At 35.7% G+C, this 19,590-nt stretch overlaps 1 protein-coding gene across 3 annotated transcripts in view; it reads left to right on the top strand.

The window, feature by feature from the left end:
* Slc6a15 (solute carrier family 6 member 15) overlaps positions 1-16,033 on the top strand; it is a 36,504-nt gene extending 20,471 nt beyond the window's left edge. For all 3 annotated transcript variants that reach the window (XM_069989362.1, XM_069989366.1, XM_069989364.1), the window contains exons 6-12: positions 1,237-1,347; positions 5,049-5,290; positions 5,390-5,582; positions 7,410-7,602; positions 9,967-10,126; positions 13,653-13,815; positions 14,687-16,033. In XM_069989362.1, the coding sequence (XP_069845463.1) occupies positions 1,237-1,347; positions 5,049-5,290; positions 5,390-5,582; positions 7,410-7,602; positions 9,967-10,126; positions 13,653-13,815; positions 14,687-15,067 (1,443 nt within the window). In that variant the 3' untranslated portion in view covers positions 15,068-16,033. The remainder of the gene's footprint in view (positions 1-1,236; positions 1,348-5,048; positions 5,291-5,389; positions 5,583-7,409; positions 7,603-9,966; positions 10,127-13,652; positions 13,816-14,686) is intronic.
* The last annotated feature ends 3,557 nt before the right edge of the window (positions 16,034-19,590 follow it).

Raw genomic sequence — 19,590 nt, 5'->3', positions numbered from 1 at the left:
AAAGTCCGTGAGACCCTTATCTCCAATAAACCACTAGAAAATGGGAAGTGGCACTGTGGCTCAAGCAGTAGAGTGCTCGCCTTGAGCTGAAGAGTGCAGGGACAGTGCCCAAGCCCAGAGTTCAAACCCCATAACCAACAAAAAAACAAAAACAACAAAAAACCTACATAGATGGAACTGGAAGATACTATGTTAAGTAAAATCAACTAAGCACAGAAAGTTAAATACTGTACTCTCTCATTCATACAGAGAAGCTAAAGAAGGTGATCTCAAAAGAGTAGAAGGTAGATTCCTGGTCACTAAAAGATGGAAGGGGAGCAAAGAGGGGAATAGAAAGATGATAGAAAACAGAAACCAAAATACAGACAAGAGAAATAAGATCTCTTATTCTATTGTACAGTGGTGACTGGAGTTCCTGACAATTTATTGTATATTTTAAGAAAATGACAAGAGGATTCAAAAGTCTTCCCCAAATGTTAACTACTCTGGTTTCATCATTACATTATAAATATATATATACATATATATATATATATATATATTTATCACACTCAAAACCATAAATATAAATATTGTATCAATTAACAATAAAGTTCTGTTACTTTTTTCCTCATAGTCTTAATTAGATCTTAAATGAGATCAAATGACCAATAAACTCTTATCCAGGAGCTGCCAGTATTCTTTGCTATTCAGGAGGCTGAGATCTGAGAATGGTGGTCTGAAGCCTGCCCAGGCAGGCAAGTCCACGAGACTCTTTTATTATTGTTGGTTGTGGTGCTTGAACTCAGGGCCTACGCTCTGTTCTTGACCTTTTTTGCTCAAGGCTAGTGCTCTAACACTTGGAGCCACAGCTCCATTTCCAGTGTTTGAGTGGTTAATTGGAGATAAGAGTCTCATAGGGACTTTTCTGTCCAGGCGGGCTTTGAACTGTGAACCATGATGAGTCACTGGTGCCCAGTGATACTCTTATCTCTAATAAACTACTCATAAAATGCCTGTAGTGGTACTGTGGCTTAGTAGTAGAGCACTCCCCTTGAGAACAAAGACCTTAGTTCAAGCCCCAATAAAAATAAAAAACAAAATATACAATAAATTATTAAAAGATATTAGAAATTAAACCATTATTGTTATTAAACAGAGTCCAAAGTAGTAAATGTCCATATATTTCAGCAAAGCATCTTTTTATCTATGTAAATAGCTGTTTATTCATCTTAGTTTTATTTTTCTTTCTTTCAGATCATGTATTTTAGCTCTCTCTTCCCATATGTAGTTCTGATTTGCTTTTTAATCAGAGCACTCCTTTTAAATGGTTCAACTGATGGCATTCGACACATGTTCACTCCAAAGGTTTGTATCATGGTTCTTCTTAAGGAGTGGGATCAAAGTATTCCAGGGTTTAATTTGTAAAGTGTTCTCTTTGTTATGTATTGTTCTAATAAATACACATTGAACTTTTAAACTATAGTTGTGTTAATCAGCTAGATTAGACCCGAGTTTTATATCTCCATAATTAAATCTATCTATCCCCAACTTGAAATGACCAGTTTTGATTCCAGCATAAATCTATCAGAATTTATATTTCAAAAATCCCTTATTTGTAATATGATTACTTCTTGTTTCTATACTAATACATTTTAATTTGTTTTGGAAATTTTAGAAATTTTGTTCAGTGGTTCATGAACCTTTGTTGCTGTGGATTTTTAATGTAACACAATACTAATTTCTTACTAGAAAAATAAAATGGGCACATTGATTTACATAGTGATTTGAAAGGATAACAGGTGATTTAAAATCTATAGATTTGGATGTGACTCTACTGTACCCTAGAATACTATCTTATAAGAAATAAGTATTTTCTGTTAATAATTGTTTTGGGTATTTGAGAATAATAAATACAGTGATCAGTTAGGCAAAACACACATTTCAGAAAAATTCTTAGTAGGCATCATAGAGGGCTGAGGTTTTTTGCTGTCATTCATCAGGTACAGCTGAACTCAGTACTGGACAAATTGAATCTGGTTAATCATAACTTGTGAACTTAGTCCTACTTTGTTATTTGGATTAAGCAGGAAACAAAGAATAGCTTTTGGGGAATATATACATCCATTCTTCACCACAGTAAAGTTGCACATCCCTATTGATTTATTAGTAGAACTTCAATTCAACTTTAGGAAGAGTTCACAATTTAGACAGGAGAAGCTGGGAATAAGTTCAAAGGAGTGACTTTGTTTAAAGAACACTGTGTGCATATAAGGAAATATTACAGCAAACTCCTACATGTTATATGTATGCATTAACATAATACTAAGTATAAGAGTAAAATAATGAAACTGGAAGGTGTCTGAAAGATGAATGTGCAGCGAGTTTGCTGTGAGTGGGGCAGATGGGATTAGTGTCTGTGGAATTCTTTGTCCCTCCTGGCGCCTGACTTCATATGAGGCAAAAGAAGTTGTGTTCTTTGTATGTCTGGTTCTGTCCTACCAAAAATGCTGACTATGGTGTCTGGCTTTTCTCACTTAGTTCAAAAAGTCCTGTTTAACATTTTAAGAGTTATGGAAACTCCTCTGAAGTAAACAGAGTAGATTTGTGCATTTCAGCTCCAATGTAATTAAAATCTGCTTGAAGTTGATTACCTTTAATGACTAAAAGTATTGAGTACATTGAAAAAAATGTTTTCTGAGATCAAGACAATTCTTTGTGAATTTCTGGAATATAAGCATTTCTTTAGTGGACAATATTTGGTGACACAATTCTGTTTGTCTGACCTTGGTATTTAAAACTGCATTATAAAAAACAAACAAAACCCCTATACCAAGAACAACTATCAGAATGTTAAATTTTTCTTGAGCTCATTTTTATTGGCTATTGATTGGATAAGCATGGTGTCACTCTCAACTGTGATAAATATAAAACTAATGGTAATCTTAGTTGTTTCCCATTTAAATTAGTAGGGAAGAAAGATCCTAAGAATGCAAAATACACTGAATCTGTCCTGAGAGAGTTTAGAAAGTGGAAGCTGAGTGTGTAGGGCATATGGATTTCCTGCCATCTAGTGGTAGAAATGAAGATGCAAAGTTGAGTGTAATAGTGATTTTTCAGTAAGCAAACTGGTGATGAAGAAATGGATGAAAAGCTTTATGCAGATCCTAGCTAAGTGCCAAGGAACTATAAATACAACCATATTTTTGTACATTTTTATTGAAAAATACTGTACAGAGGGGTTATAGTTACATGAGCAAGGTAATGAGTAAACTTCCTATTGAGCATTGTTGCCTCCTTTGCTTTTCTCCTATCATCCCTTCCCTCCCACCATATAAAATCATATTTTATAAATTAAAAGAAATGACAATTAGAGCTGTAAATGTGGCTTAATGGTAGAGTGCTTGCTACCATGCATGAAGCCTGGGTATGGTTCTTCAGTGCCACATAAACAGAAAAGGTGGGAAGTGCTGCTGTGGCTCAAGTGATAAGGCGCTAGCCTTGAGCAAAAGAAGCTCAGGAACAGTGTCCAGGCCCTGAGTTCAAGCCACAGGACTAGCAAAAAAAGACAATTTAATTAATTGAATCAATAATTCTTAACGTTTGATAGAACAAGAACTTTTTCATGATTTATTTTTACCACTGAAAATCTGTATAACTTTAGTCAGGGGTTTATTTTTGTTGTTTTCGACTTTAAAGAAATTCAGATTATCCTTATCAACTCCATAGGCTATTTTGACTATTAAAAAACCCTTTATTGTAATTATAAAGATGCAGAGGAGTTACAGTTATGTAAGTCAGGTAAAGAACGCATTTCTTTTTTAGACAATGTCATCCTTTCCCTTGTTCTCTCCCAGTTTTTCCCTCCCACTCCCACTCACAAGTTGTATAGTTCATTTTACACAGTCTAGTATCACTGTTGCATTTGTTCACCCTGTTGTGATTATTAAATGAAATGATCCATATAAGGGGCTGATCAGAATACCTGCTGATAGTTCATGTATGTTGTCATTCCATGAGTAGTGACTTTAGGGCGGGCACTGAGGTAATTGAGACATTTCTTGTTCACAACTTTCTGTTGAAAGATGTGAAACTCAAAGAGGATTGTGAGCTCTCCCTAAGTTGGGCTATTATTGAATTTCTTGTTTACTTACTGTTTTTTTTAAAGTACTTGGTTATCCGGCTTGAGGGTTTCTTCACATTCTACTAACAGAAATCATTTGTTATAACTTATTCACTCTAACAGAATATTTTTGCAAATTATTAGGTTAGTAGAACCAAAATCAAAAAGTATGATTTTTATGTTCTTAAGTACATCTGTCATTGCTCTCAAAAAAGCAGTATCATTACAAAAATTCAAGAATACCAATTTAAGTATTACTAGTATTGAACTCTAACATAATGGTTATGAAGTCTATGCCAGACACAGCTAATATTAACTGTTACAGTTAAACCTTGATATCTTGGAAATATCAGATGGCTATCTAGGATGTGAATCAGTTACTTGAAATGTGAATTCACACATTCAGAACATTAGGACTTTGGCTATGAAAGGCTTATATAGCTCATGCAGTGGGGTTTCTTCTATTTTTAATTTTTTTAAAGAAACTTTACTGTGAGTTAAATAAGGCCTTCATGAGCATGCAAAGAACAAGCAATTCAACTCTGTAAGTTAATAATTGCTAGGTTTATAATTGTTCATTATAACAAAATTTAAGAATATTACAAAAATTCAGAGTGTTAGGTAATTATTTAGCTGTTATTTGAAAGTTGTTTTGTTTTGTAAAGTAAAAGAGATATAATATTAAGTAATTCAAGATTACTAATTCTCTATACTCTCTAGGTACTAAAATCAACATGTAAAGGCTTGCTAAATCAATTTTTTAATCTCTGATGTTTTTCTAAATAGTTCTTTCTATTTAAATAACAGGTTAACCCCCAGATTTTAATAAACTTTGGGTACATAATATTATTCAAGTGGATGGAAAAAATAGAACTGATTCCATCTAAATTTATCCACCTGAAGTATTATATTGTAGCTGACATCTACTCTGCTTAATCCTCCACAGCTTGAAATAATGTTGGAGCCCAAGGTCTGGAGAGAAGCTGCTACCCAGGTCTTTTTCGCCTTGGGGCTGGGATTTGGTGGTGTCATAGCTTTTTCAAGCTACAACAAGAGAGACAACAACTGCCACTTTGATGCTGTCCTGGTGTCTTTCATCAACTTTTTCACTTCTGTCCTGGCAACACTGGTGGTGTTTGCAGTTCTGGGCTTCAAAGCGAATGTTGTAATTGAAAGATGTGTTGCACAGTATGCATACTTAATTTCTACTGGCTTTTAATGGCAGGGTTGTAGATAACATATTTGCCAAGGAATCTCAGTGCTCATTCCTATTGTTCTGTTTATCAGAAATTCAGAGATGATCATCAAGTTTGTGAAAATGGGAAACATCAGTCAGGATATCATTCCACATCACATCAACCTTTCAGCTGTTACAGCAGAAGATTATTATTTACTTTATGATGTCATTGAGAAAGTGAAAGAAGAAGAGTTTCCTGTTCTTCATCTCAACTCCTGTCAAATTGAAGATGAGTTAAATAAAGTTAGTAGGCCATGTTGGCCAGTAAAATAATCTCATTCAGTAAAAATATGATGTATTCAACAGACTGTTAAAAAATATGGCCTTTTATACTCCGTGATAATAGGCTGTTCCAAAATTCACATTTTTCATCTCAGATAACCTATTTTCTTATATCATAAAGATTTGCTGAGTTTTTAATGCACAGTTTAATTGATAGGGTTACATAAATGTAAAATATTAATACAAATAAGGTGATTTTCATCATAGAATGGAAATCAGCCTGAAACTTTGTTAGAATAGCATTTAATACAGAATTTAACTAATGACTTAATCTTTGTGTATATTACATGATTAGATGTATGAGTGCTACCTAAAAGGGATATTTGAATAGTTGGCCAAAAAATATATTTTCCTTAGCCACTTACATATTTTTATAACAAATCGGTAATCAACATCCTGGTACTAGCTACTACTGTCTTTTTATAAAGGAAAATGTAGTAGGGAAACATAGTAACCATGAAAAAACTATCAATTGTTTTGCTTTAAGAAAAGTATATTTGTGACTAAATATAAGGAATTATATTAAAATGTGATTGAAATCATCATTAATTATACTAATCAAATTTTATAGTGAAAGATTATAAAGTTCCAATTCACTCTTCATTAAAACATCTATTTTGTTAATTTTAATTTCTTAGATACTGTTATTTTAGAACTCAATATTTATGGTATTATAAAAAACTCATGTTAACATTTACCAGTAATCCTATTTTATTCTGTTCATTATAGTGTTTTATTATCTATTTATTATTAATGAAGGCTAACTGAAAATTCACAATATCCTGAATTATGAAAACCAACCTTTTTTTAAAGCAAAGAAGCAGAAATATCATAAGTGGAAAAGATTAGGATGTGATAGATATTTTTAAGATTCAAATTTTTTGTTATCCAAATTTCCTGTTCATACCATTTTATTTTTCATTTATCCCACACCCCTATTTTAGTTAAAAAAAAAAAAAGCTTATTAGTCACAATCTGAAATTTCTTTATACCAATTGACTAAACCCTATTATGCATGTATGGCACAGAAATTGTTACTTACATATTTGTATTTATATTTCAATGAAAATAAACCACAATTCTTACTCATAAGACTTAACACAGGGCTGGGAAGGTGGCTCAGTGGTAGAACGCTTGCTTTGCATGCATGAGATCCTGGGTTCAATTCCTCAGCACCACATAAGCAAAAAGAAAAAAGCCAGAAGTGGCGCTGAGGTTCAAGTGGTAGAGCACTAGCCTTGAGCTGAAGAGCTGAGGGACAGCGCCCAGGCCCAGAGTTCAGATCCCACAACCAGACCCCCCCCCCCAAAAAAAAAAAAAGACAACATAATCAAAAGTACTATGCTTTTTTTTTTTTTTTTTTGGTTGGGGCTTGAACTCTGGAACTGCACTGTTCCTGATAGTTTCTTTTGTTCAAGGCCACCCTGCCCAAGCTGGCCTTGAACCCTGATCTTCAGATCTCTGCCTCCTGAATACCTAGGATTACAGAAGTAAACCTCTGGGTGCCTTTAGTACTATTCATTCATTATTCTCATAAAACAGCACAAAATAGTACACAGCATAATTGTGTACTGTTTAGAAATTCTGAGCAGTTTTATTATTTCATTTATTATTTAAATCTTTGTTCTGAAACTAGGGCATGGTTTAATAGGCTGAAGGCTTATGCCATTATGTTTATTTCCAATACCCTCTGGCTATTAGTTCAGAGATCCCCCTCTTTATAACTGCTAAGTAAAGTTATCACGTAATGCCACTCTGTATTAATGCTGTGTTTCTGTTGTCTTCCAGGCTGTTCAGGGGACAGGCTTAGCTTTCATTGCCTTTACAGAAGCCATGACCCATTTTCCAGCCTCTCCCTTCTGGTCAGTCATGTTTTTCCTCATGCTGATAAATCTAGGCCTCGGCAGCATGTTTGGGACCATCGAAGGGATCATCACGCCCATTGTGGACACTTTCAAAGTGAGGAAGGAAATTCTGACTGGTGAGTTTTTAATGTATTTGCGTTTTTATTGAACTTCTTCCATTTCCTCTCTTTTGGAATCATGCTTATGATCCAAGTCGCAGTATATAAAATATTTCCTTCTCATCCTATTAGATAGGGTTTTCTCTTCTGAATTTCTGCAGTGAAACTTGCTCACACTTAGCATGAGAATGGATCATTTTCATATGTCTCCTGTATTATAGTCCAAAAAATGTAGAATGACCGTGGCATAGTCTGTGGAGTTGAGCAGAGTTCAGGGAAAATTCAAACTCTGTTACTTCCAAACTGAAATTGGAATTACCAATATTTAGATTCATCAGAATCCATCCCTCCCTCCCTCCCTTCCTTTCTTCCTTCCTTCCTTCCTTCCTTCCTTCCTTCCTTCCTTCCTTCCTTCCTTCCTTCCTTCCTTCCTTCCTTCCTTCCTTCCCTCCTTCCTTCCTTCCTTCCTTCTGTCCTGGGGCTTGAACTCGGGCCTGGGTACTGTCCCTGAGCTTTTTTTGCTCAAGGCTAGCACTGTAAGACTTGAGCCACAGAGCCACTTCCAACTTTTTCTTTTTGTATGGTACTGGGGATTGGAATCGAGGGCATCATGCATGCTAGGCAAACACTCTACCACTAAGCCCTCAGAGTCATTTTTCTAATCTGCAGGATAAAAATAACAACATGTTGCTTAACTGGGATGTTAAAAAAAGTAAGATCTAACTTTATTCACTGTTTTTATTTTATTGATTGATTGATTTGTTTGGTCGGTCATGGGGCTTGAACTCTGGGCTTGGGTGCTGTCCCTGCGCTTTGCAGCTCAAGGAGAGTGCTCTATCACTTGAGCCATAGCACCATTTCTGGTTTTCTGGAGATAAAGAGTCTCACGGTCTTTCCTGTCTGGGCTGGCTTTGAACCACAATCCTCAGATCTCAGCCTCCTGAGTAGCTAGGATTATAGCGTGAGCCACTGGTGCCCCACTTTTTGTGTTGTTTTGAGACAGAGTTTGCTTTGTTGCTTTTTTGCTCAATATCTTCTTGCCTCAGCCTCCCAAGTACTAGGGTTAAAGCCATGAACTACCACACCAAACTCATATTTTTATTAGACAAAGGCCTCTGTATCATATATTGTGTGCCCATATTTTTAATCATAGTAATAAATATTACTTCAATTTGTCCATTTAAATTAAAAAACAGGTAATTGAAAGGTATTATAAAGCATGAAAAGATTTACATTTAATGTACAGTAGACTTCCACATGTATTCTGTTTTTCCTTTTCTGTACTATATGATGATACTATATGATGGATTATATGATATGTATATGTATATACATACATACAAACATACATATATATATTTCTGTATAGTGTAGCTCTCAGAACACGAGAGATGGAAGTTGTGACTTAATGTAACTCATGTCTAGTGAGATGTTAGAAACGCCTTCTATGGTTGAATCTATGGATGTCTGTTTTTTTTCTCTTTTAACTACCTTTATCTATTTCAGATTTTTGTTGTTGTTGTTCTGTTTTTGAGACATGGTGTGGCACTCAGGCTGGACTTGAATTCGTTACTCCCTTGCCACTGCTTTTCCAGCTTTACCATCACTTTGGGTTTTATTTCTCTCATATCAACCATGAGAGAACAGAGTCTATCCAAACCGTAGGAATATTATATGAATTTCAAAACCTTCTCTAAAGTCCTGTATCAATAGCAATTGCTCTGAGGCTTATGCACTTGTCTCTTTGATGTTAAAAACAAAACTACATTTTAAAAGCTCTTCTTTGTTGTTTTGGATAATCAAATTTCTTGATACTATAACAAATAGTTTCCAAAATAACCTGTTGGGGCAAGATGAAAATATTAAGTACAAGTTGATGCTGAAGCTAGTTTTGATCAGATTTTTTTCCAGCTATGCTTTAAAGATAATATTTTAAATACAAAAATACACAGGATTTAATAGTCTTATTATAAGCCAGATTCATTTCATAATCATTTTTCTAAAACTTCATATGAAGTGAAAACTTTAGGAGCTTGTAAGAATCAGAAAAGTGACACAGAAGCATTTGCTGCCTTTGCTTTTAAAAATGGAATTGTGGTATGGAAATTTATAATTTTAGCTCATGCTTGGTAAAATTCTATCTCACAGTCTCAGGGAAATTACTTAGTGTTTTAAAGTGAATTTGTATCCCATTTGAGTCTAAACCCAGGTAATAATGCTCCCAATATGTAATATCCATAGTGTTAGATAATATTTGCCTGTAATAGTAATAAACATTAAAAAATGTTTGAATGTAACTATTTTTGTTTTGTTTGAATGTAAGGATTAATTTATAATGAAATTTAAAAAACAACTTAACCTTTCATTTTTTTTTTCCTCCAGTTATCTGTTGTCTTCTGGCATTTGGTGTTGGCTTGATATTTGTGCAGCATTCTGGAAATTACTTTGTTACAATGTTTGATGATTATTCTGCTACATTGCCTCTTCTAATTGTAGTCATTTTGGAGAATATTGCTGTAAGCTTTGTTTATGGTATAGATAAGTAAGTATATTTGCTTTTTTGCGTTCATTTTCTCATCTTTATTTTGAAAACCTCAATTAACAATAACCATCTCATGAAGGAGGAGAGCAATAAAAAGGGAAAAATTATTTACCACGTCAAATACTTTGCAGGCACTTATTCATTCAATGACTCTACTAAAAGAACTCCCCCATTGAGTGAGCAGTTAGAAATGTGTACTTTGTGATATCATCTATTCTGAAAGTTTGGTTTAATTATGGCTATCAAAAACTCCCAAGCTCCAGTGAGCATTGTCTGTGTTCTCAGAACTTCAAGTTCTTTTGAGTTATTATTGTCACCTACATTTTACAGTTGGAAAGTCAGACTTAGAGAGACTACAAGTGATCCTTTATTTTGTATTTCACAGCAACATAAATGAAGTTCATAGCAATTTATTTTTTTAATCTCTAATGCCTACATCCTAATTATTTGTTAAACTATTTTATAAAAGGATTGGGTGTGTCATGAAGCCGTTTAGTAGCAGAATGTTTTGGGAAAAATTATATCCTTCCCTGACATACATCATTTGTTGCACACAGATTGTGTATTCTAATTGAGTTATGGCTTGAATTCACTATTCCTACAACTCTGAGTTTAGTATATATTTACTTGTTTAATTTGAAAAGTTCATGTATTTTGTGTGAAATGAAATATCAAACTAGTCTCCAAGAACTGAAGTACTTATCTGATGCTTTTAAATTTGTACAAGACACTATGTTGAAAAATGAACTTTACAATTTAGTCAGGGGGAGATGTAATGTAGTTGTGGAGGTAGGAGGGAATGGATGGTAGGGGAAAACAATGGAGGTGGTAACAATGTGGATAGAACATGTACTCATTACCTTGCTCATGTAACTTAACCCTTCTGTACAGTATTTTTACAATAAAAATATTAAAATTGTTATTATGAAGGTGATGTACAGAGGGGTTACAGTCATATAAGCCAGGTGAAGAGTATATTTCTTTTTGGACAGTATCACCCCTTCCCTTACTCTCTCTTATCTAATGCTTTTTATGATATTGGACCTAATTGACATATGGATTGTGTGACAACAAAGCTTACAAGTGCCTTTTATAAAGCAAGAATTAGTATCACTCAAGAATGAGTGCATTCTAAGTGAAGATCCAAGTCTTTAGTGAGATAGAGAAAAATATTAATATAGCGTGAATGATGTGGCCAAGGTTAGAGGATGATTTTTACTTTCCGAAGCTGCAAGCCAAGAAGAATAGGAAACCTATGATTACTAATCATCAGCTGTACAGAAATAGTGGTAAATAGAACTGTCTGGCATGTAGTAACCTATCCCTCATCCTCCTTAAACACACTATGGATAGGACGTAGGATATTGAAGATGCTCCATATTCCAAGTCACCAAGGAAATGCAAAGTCCAGCATTAATGAGACACAACTACACTTCTACTAGAATGACCAGCATCTAGAATATTAGCAGCACAGATGCTGGTGAAAGTGTGGAATAGCAAGAGTCCTCATTGGGTGCTGGTGCAAATGCAAAGCACCAAAGCCACTCTACAGAAATGTTGTCACTTTCTAAAAAATATTGAAGATCTTCTTCCTTTGGATCTATCCAGTACACTCTGGTATTTATTCAAATGAGTTGAAAATATATGGCACAACCTGGGTACAATGTATTTGTGTAATCAGGATTGTGCCTGTAATCCTATCTATTCAGAGGCTAAGATTTTCGGATTGCAGTTCAAAGCCAGACCGAGCAAGAAAGCCAGTGAAATTCTTACCACCAGCCCTGGGCAAGAAAAAAGCTCAGGAACAGTGACCAGGCGCTCAGTTCAAGCCCCAGGACCAGCGCACACACAAACACATACACACACACACACACACACACACACACACACACACACACACACACACACACACACACACACATACACACACACTGCAAATATTTTTAGCAGCTATAATCATTGCCAAAAGTTGAAAGTAATCAAGATGTCTTTTAATGTATTGGTTAATGGATAAAGTAGGATACATCCAGACAATTGAACACTGTTCAGTGTTCACATGTAAATGCATACTACTTAGTGAGAGAAGACAAATTGGAGGAGGCCACGTCCTGAATGAGTCCAGATATATTACATTTTGGAAAAGGTAAAACCATGAAGATGATATAAGTATCTATTTTTGGCAGAGATAGAGTGGAAGAAAGGATACATAGGTATCCTAGAGAGTGTTTAGCCATAAAAAAGTACAAGAAAACAAAGTAATTTTTAAGAGAAAATCTGATTTCAACAGATATTATGGAACAATATTATGCTGTTAAGTAGGATTTTCAAGAAAAGATAAATCCAGCCAATCTGGCATCACATACAATGACTACAGATAACCACTAACACATAAGAGCATAGGAAAAATCATTCTGTTCTCTCAAAAGAATCTATCAGGGGAACTAGATTCAGATCATTAAAGTGTCTATACAAAAATCAGTACCAGATGGGTAGGAAAAACTCATTATTAGATAGAATATTATGCAATGGCCTACATGTTCTGACAGTGTGAACACTGCACATTTAAAAAGGGTGAATTTTATTTAACCTATATCCCGATGTAATTTATAATTTAAAATATCTAACATAAACCTAATTATGATATTATGCCTACGTCTAATTTATGGGAAATAGGGAAGTTGATGGTACTGATTAACAATATTATAGAGATGACCCCAATAAATCCAGACTTTGAAGTTATAGGGAAAAAATACCTAGATGATTCAAAAGAAAGAGGAGCAGTGTAGAACCTGGAATGCTGAGGAGAGAGACAGGTAGAGAAGGAGAAAGTCAGTTTCAATTTCCTTTGGAGCTGTAGGCCAGGACCTGACAGGTTCCATCTGTGAAACAGAGAGGCAAGGGGGGGTTGAGAGGGGTGAGAGACATGCCCCTTAGTTATAAAATATGGACATCCTTTTTATTTTAGTACCAGTACTGGTGTTGGACTCAAGCCTGTCCCTTAGCTTTTCCTCTCAGTTCACCAATTGAGCCAGTCTTCCATTTCGGGCTTGGTGGGTAAATAGGGATAAGTGTCTCATGCACTTCGTTTCCCAGGCTGGCTTGGAACTTGGAACTCCAGCCCTCATCTTCCTGAGTCGCTAGGATTACAGGTATGAGCCACCAACATCCAGTATAGACCTTCTTTCAAATAATTTGAACACTCGGAACAACAATGAGAGATGTTATTTGATGATATTAAGGAATTATGTAAAAATGATGGCAGGATTGTTGATATACCACAAATAGGAAATTCTAGGTAGGAGTAATAATTAGATTAAGATAGTTTTTCCAAATGAATTGGTTGGACTTATTGATTTCATTATTACCTTATATATTGTTTATGTCTGTTTTCAATATATTTGTGATCAGAATAAAATATCATAAGCTATTTCATGCTTGAATATCAGACCATTGATAGAGGCCATATCTATTTTTAAAGCAGCGTAATTGTGACTTGATGATTAATTAGACAATTTATTTTTATTAGGTTTATAGAAGACCTAAAAGATATGCTGGGTTTTGCACCCAGTAGGTATTACTATTACATGTGGAAGTACATTTCTCCTCTAATTCTACTGTCATTACTGATAGCCAGCATCGTGAATATGGGATTAAGTCCTCCTGGCTATAATGCATGGATTGAAGATAAGGTAAAATGTAAAATAAAACATTACAGTTTTTAAACAAGTAAAAGAAATGCCACACTAGATGCTTTCAACTTCTGTTTTCTTCATAGTATTTTCTACTTTGTTATAAATTATATCACTTTTATTTGGGGTTCTTTTTTTTTTTTTTTGGTCGGCCGTGGGGCTTGAACTCTGGGCCTGGGCGCTGTCCCTCAGCTCTTCAGCTCAAGGCAAGCGCTCTACCACTTGAGCTACAGCGCCACTTCCTATTTGGGGTTCTTAAATTGATGTTTTGTGTCCTACAAGTTTCATTTTATTAAATTGCTAATAAGCAACTGACAAATTCCATGAATGAAGTTATGGTGGAGATTTATTTTCTTAATACATTGTGAACTTGCAATTCTTTTAGAATTGTTGCTAACTCATGAAGTTGTATACAGTTTGGAGAGCTGTTCTCGTTCTCTCTCTCTCTCCCTCCCTTTCTCCCTCCCCTCCCTTCTTCTTCTCTTTCTCTCTATGTTTCTGTGTCTCTGTCTCTGTGTCTCTGTCTCTGTCTCTGCCTCTGTCTCTCTCTCTGTCTCTCTGTCTCTGTCTCTGTCTCTGTCTCTGTCTCTGTCTCTGTCTCTCTCTCTCTCTCACTGTTCTTTTATTCTTGGCTTTTTTGAGTCAAGGCAGCCTCTAAGAAGTAGAATCATAAGTGCTGAGACTTTTTTTTTTTAAACAAAAAGCCTAACATTGGAATTTGGCGAATGCTGTGTCTGTTGATTTCTGTCAGTGAAAGCAAAGCAAGTTACAAAGTAGTCCAGATTTCTTTACTCACAGATCTAAGAAAAATGCAGTTTATTTGTTTATGTGCATAGAAAGCTTATAACTGATTCTGTTTCTGTTTTGATAGGCATCTGAAGAATTTCTGAGCTACCCGCTGTGGGGAATGGTTCTGTGTATCTCTCTAATGGTCTTTGCCATACTTCCGGTCCCTGTAGTCTTCATTGTTCGTTGTTTCAACCTCATAGATGATACTTCTGGTAATTTAGCATCTGTGACCTATAAAAGAGGAAGGGTGCTGAAAGAGCCAGTGAATTTGGAGGGGGACGACGCCAGCCTCATTCACGGCAAGATACCAAGCGAAATGTCCTCTCCACATTTTGGTAAAAATATTTATAGGAAACAGAGTGGATCGCCAACTCTGGACACTGCTCCCAATGGGCGATACGGAATAGGGTATCTGATGGCTGATATGCCAGATACTCCGGATATGCCAGAATCTGACTTGTAGCTGGAAAATCAGGTTTTATTTGGTTGATTTTTTTTTTTTTAATCAATGGACATTGGCTCTCATATTTGAAGCACTGGGCTTCACTTATCAGAGGTCGATCTCAGGTGTTCCAAGGCTTGATCTTAAATCCTGACATTATATGTCAGGCCAACTAGAATATTCCTTTGGATTCATGGGTTACCAATTGTTAGGAAGGATTGCAGACCAAGCTTACAATGACTGAGGTCCACACTTGTCGGGATTTTTTTTTAAAAGTACTTTTGGTGTATCTACAAGTATTTCTATCTCTAAAAATTATATATATATATACACACATATATATATGTTACCTCAGTTTCTAATGGTTTCTGGTTTTAATAATATTGGCAAATTAAAAAAATGGTTATACCTTCAATTTATAAGTTTGCCTTCAGGGTAACTCTCCACATTTGCAAAGGACAATGTGGAAGCCAGTGACTCCCTACACATTCCCATGGGTACAATATGTAGATAGGCTGTACTTATTTTGATAGCATTGATACCTTGTTAGGCACTTAGTTGAGGAAACGGAACAATATTTTCTTATGCAGTAGCTGTATAGTGCAATAGTCTTGAAGAACATGAAGGCATAGATCCTGGATGAAAGGTTAGATTTCAGAGATGACTGAGGATGAGAATGATTATTGTATATTTTGTGTAAAATAGACACGTGGAACCGAGCTAAGAGGGAGTCACTAAGCACTCTCTAGAATTATGCAGATTTTGCATTCTTCTTATGCCGTGTGCCTACAAACCTACCTGATATTTATTCTAGTTTCAAAATTACTTATAGTATATTTATACTCTCTACTTACAATGTATATAGATGATTAGTACACTAAGTACTGATTTGAAAACCTGAAGCAAGATGGCATTTTATTTCATATATTTGTTTTGCTTCTGTTTTATGCAACTATAAATCATTTTTTAAGTGATTGTTTAAACTGTATGGCATTACCTTTTAATCTACAAATAAAGTTAAAATGGTGTTATGTTTTGGTTTTCTTTCATGTTCCTTTTATTGAATTGGCTGAATGGAATTATGTTCTTTATGATACTTGGTGATATGACATTTCACTCAGCATTTAGGTATTTCACAACCATCACCTTCCAAGGTGGATTAATAGATTGATAAGTAAGAGCTAGGATCACTTTAGAGATAAAAGAATGATAAAGGAGTATTATGGTTAAGTGATACATTATGTAGTCTCAATCTTGGAAAAAAAATTAAGCCTTCTGCCGGTGGTTTATGTAATTCTAGCTACTCAGGAGGCTGAGATCTGAGGATCATGGTTCAAAGCCAGCCCAGGCAGGAAAGTCCGTGAGACTTATCTCCAATGAAACTACCAGAAAACTGGAAATGGTGCTGTGGCTCAAATGGTAGAGCTCTTGCCTTGAGCTGAAGCACTGAGGGACAGCACCCAGGCCCAGAGTTCAAGCCCTACTACTGACAAAATAACTAACTAAATAAAAAATTATAATGATCATAATACCATATGCTCAATTAGAATGCTTCACAGTGCTGTCCCTGGATTAAACTAGTATAGTATTTAAGAATAAAATTGTTAAATTTATGACATTGAATATGACAGGGAAACCTATAGATACCAACATTTCAGAATATAGTATTATTAACTCTACAACCCTTGTGCATTATGTTAAATGTCTAGACTTATTCTGTCACTGTAACTCCCAGTTTCTTCTATTGACCTACGTCACCGCTTTTCTTCCCTCTGGCCCTCATAACCTATATTCTTTTCTCAGTTTCCACATATTTTTCATTTTGCAAAAATTTTGATCTCACATATAAGTAAGATCATGTCATGTTTGTTATTCTGTGTCTAACTTATTTCACACAATGTCCTTCAGATTCATCTATGCTGTTGAAAATGCTAACATCTCTTTTTTTTGTTGTTGTTGTTGTTGCTCATGGGGCTTGAACTCTGGGCCTGGGCGCTGTCCCTGAGCTCTTCAGCTCAAGGCTAGCACTCTACCACTTGAGCCACAGTGCCACTTCCAGTTTTCTGAGTGGTTATTGGAGATAAGAGTCTCATGGACTTTCCTGTCTGGGCTGGCTTTGAACCATGATCCTCAGATCTTAGCCTCCTCAGTAGCTAGGATTACAGGTGAGCCACCAGTGCCCAGAAACATCTCATTTTAATAAGAACTGAATAGTACTGCATTGCATGCATACATTACACCATCTTTATACATTCATTCTTTGAGAGGAACTTAGATTGCTTCTGCATCTTCATTCTTGTGAATGCTCCTGCAATGAACATGGGAGTAAGGGATCTCTAAGTCATACTTGATTGCATTTTCTTTTAGTATACCATACACTACAAAATAAATATCCACCCTACTATTCCCAAGCTATTGTGAAGAAGACAAGAGTCCTGTAATTGAGGTGAAAAGAATCTAAACCCTTCTAATTCCTCCTGTTGGCAGATGAGTAAACTAGAATAAAAAAAGGTAAAATGAAGTGGAGAAGGCATCTTTCATAGAACCTGTATTTCAGTGATACTTTCATTTATTGTTCACCCTTTCTTTATTGTTCACCACATACTTTAGTTCAAAGGCAAAGTAAAATGAGAGAATAAATGATATCCCTCTTTTTTTCTCATTTACTTCCTTTGCCTATGAAATCCCTCCCCTTCCCTTTTCCAGGTTTAATTAATAGAGGTTTAAAGGACATTTTTTCTACACTGAAAAACCAGAGGTTCTTTGTCTTTGAATTTTTTTGTACTACTTTTATAAACCTCTATTAGTTAAATTTATACCTAGAAGTGATATAGCTATGAATGTTATATTTGGAAATGGAAAGGACACTGGGGAGTGGCAGGCTATTAACTGCAGTGTTCCCAGGGAAAGGAAAGGAGGAGGCCATCTGACTCATTATTAGGGGAGAGAGTCCTATTAAGATGGATGTTTGTACCTCCATGTGTTCGTGTTTATGTAGGTTTAAATTGTTGATTTACTATTAGGTTGTGTGTGTGTGTGTGTGTGTGTGTGTGTGTGTGTGTGTGTGTGTGTGTGTGTGATGAGCCTAGAGCTTAAACTCAGGGCTGGGACACCTGAACTTTTTTTTTTCCTCTCAAGGATAGCACTCTACCATTTGTGCCACAGCTCTACTTCCCGCCTTTTTTTTTTTTTTTTTTTGTCGGTCATGGGGCTTGAACTCTGGGCCTGAGTGTTGTCCCTCAGCAATTCAGCTCAAGGCTAGCGCTCTACCACTTGAGCCACAGTGCTGCTTCCAGTTTTCTGGTGGTTTCTTGGAGATAAGAGTTTCACGGACTTTCCTGCCTGGGCAGGCTTTGAACCACGATCCTCAGAATTCAGCCTCTTGAGTAGCTAGGATTACAGGTGTGAGCCACCGGTGCCTGGCTCACTTCTCACTTTTTGATGATTCATTGGAGAGGAAATAAGAGTCTCATGGACTTTTCTTCCCAGGCCGGCTTTGAACTACAATACTTAGATCTCAGCCTCTTGAATAAATATTGTATTATAGACATGAGCCAGTAATGTCTGGCTATTATTCATTAAAAAAAAATCTTTTAACCAACATCAAATACAGTGAAAACAGGAGTTTTACCGTGGGGGGGACATACAAAGCAACATAGAAATCATCTTATAAATATGTTAGAAACAATCGCAAGAAAGAAAAAAAAAAACATATGAATATTTATCTTGGGGTTCATTTCACCTAACACCCCACCGCCAAAGTTGTAAAGTTCGTTTTTCAACATAACAACTTGTACATCTTGTTGTTTGCCCATGTAATTGTAATCCCTCTGTACGGTCTTTTCACAATAAAAAATGTGTGTGTGTGTGTGTGTGTGTGTGTGTGTATATATATATATATGTATATGTATATGTATTATTTTTGGTCTGTTTGGGCTTGAATGTGGGCCTGGGCACTGTCCCTGAATTGTTCAGCTCAAGGCAAGCACTCTACCACTTGAGCCACAGTGCCACTTCTGGTTTTCTGGTGGTTTACTGGAGATAAGAGTCTCATGGATTTTCCTGCCAAGGCTAGCTTTGAACAGTGATCCTCAGATTTCAGCCTCCTGAGTAGCTAGGATTACGGGCATGAGCCACCAGTGCCTGGCTTAATTGTTAAATTTTTATTTCTTATTGACACACAAAATTGGACATATTTAAATAGTACACTGTGATAACATGTAGATCACGATCAGAGTAATTGGTATTTCTATGTGCTTTTCTTTGGAGCCTATGAATGCTTGTCTTTTATAAATTATAAGATGATTTGTAAACTATAGTAGCCTTATTGCAACTTTAGAAGACTAGTGCTTATCCTTGTATCTAACTGTACACTGGTACTACCTCTAGTACACATCTCCCACAACTGCCCCCGGCCCCCGGCCCCAGAGAAAAGTGCATTTCAGAAAGCAGTTACAATAAACACTAATTTTGAGATCCCAACTTCATTTTGCCATGATTAATTCAAAGTGCCTGATTTCATAGGCATTCAAATATAATTAAGG

This window comes from Dipodomys merriami, unplaced genomic scaffold (genome assembly GCF_024711535.1).
Source record: "Dipodomys merriami isolate MVZ:Mamm:240054 unplaced genomic scaffold, mDipMer1.0.p SCAF_10, whole genome shotgun sequence".
Taxonomy (NCBI): domain Eukaryota; kingdom Metazoa; phylum Chordata; class Mammalia; order Rodentia; family Heteromyidae; genus Dipodomys; species Dipodomys merriami.
Note: the sequence above shows the minus strand (reverse complement) of the source record. Positions and strands in the feature narration are given on the sequence as shown.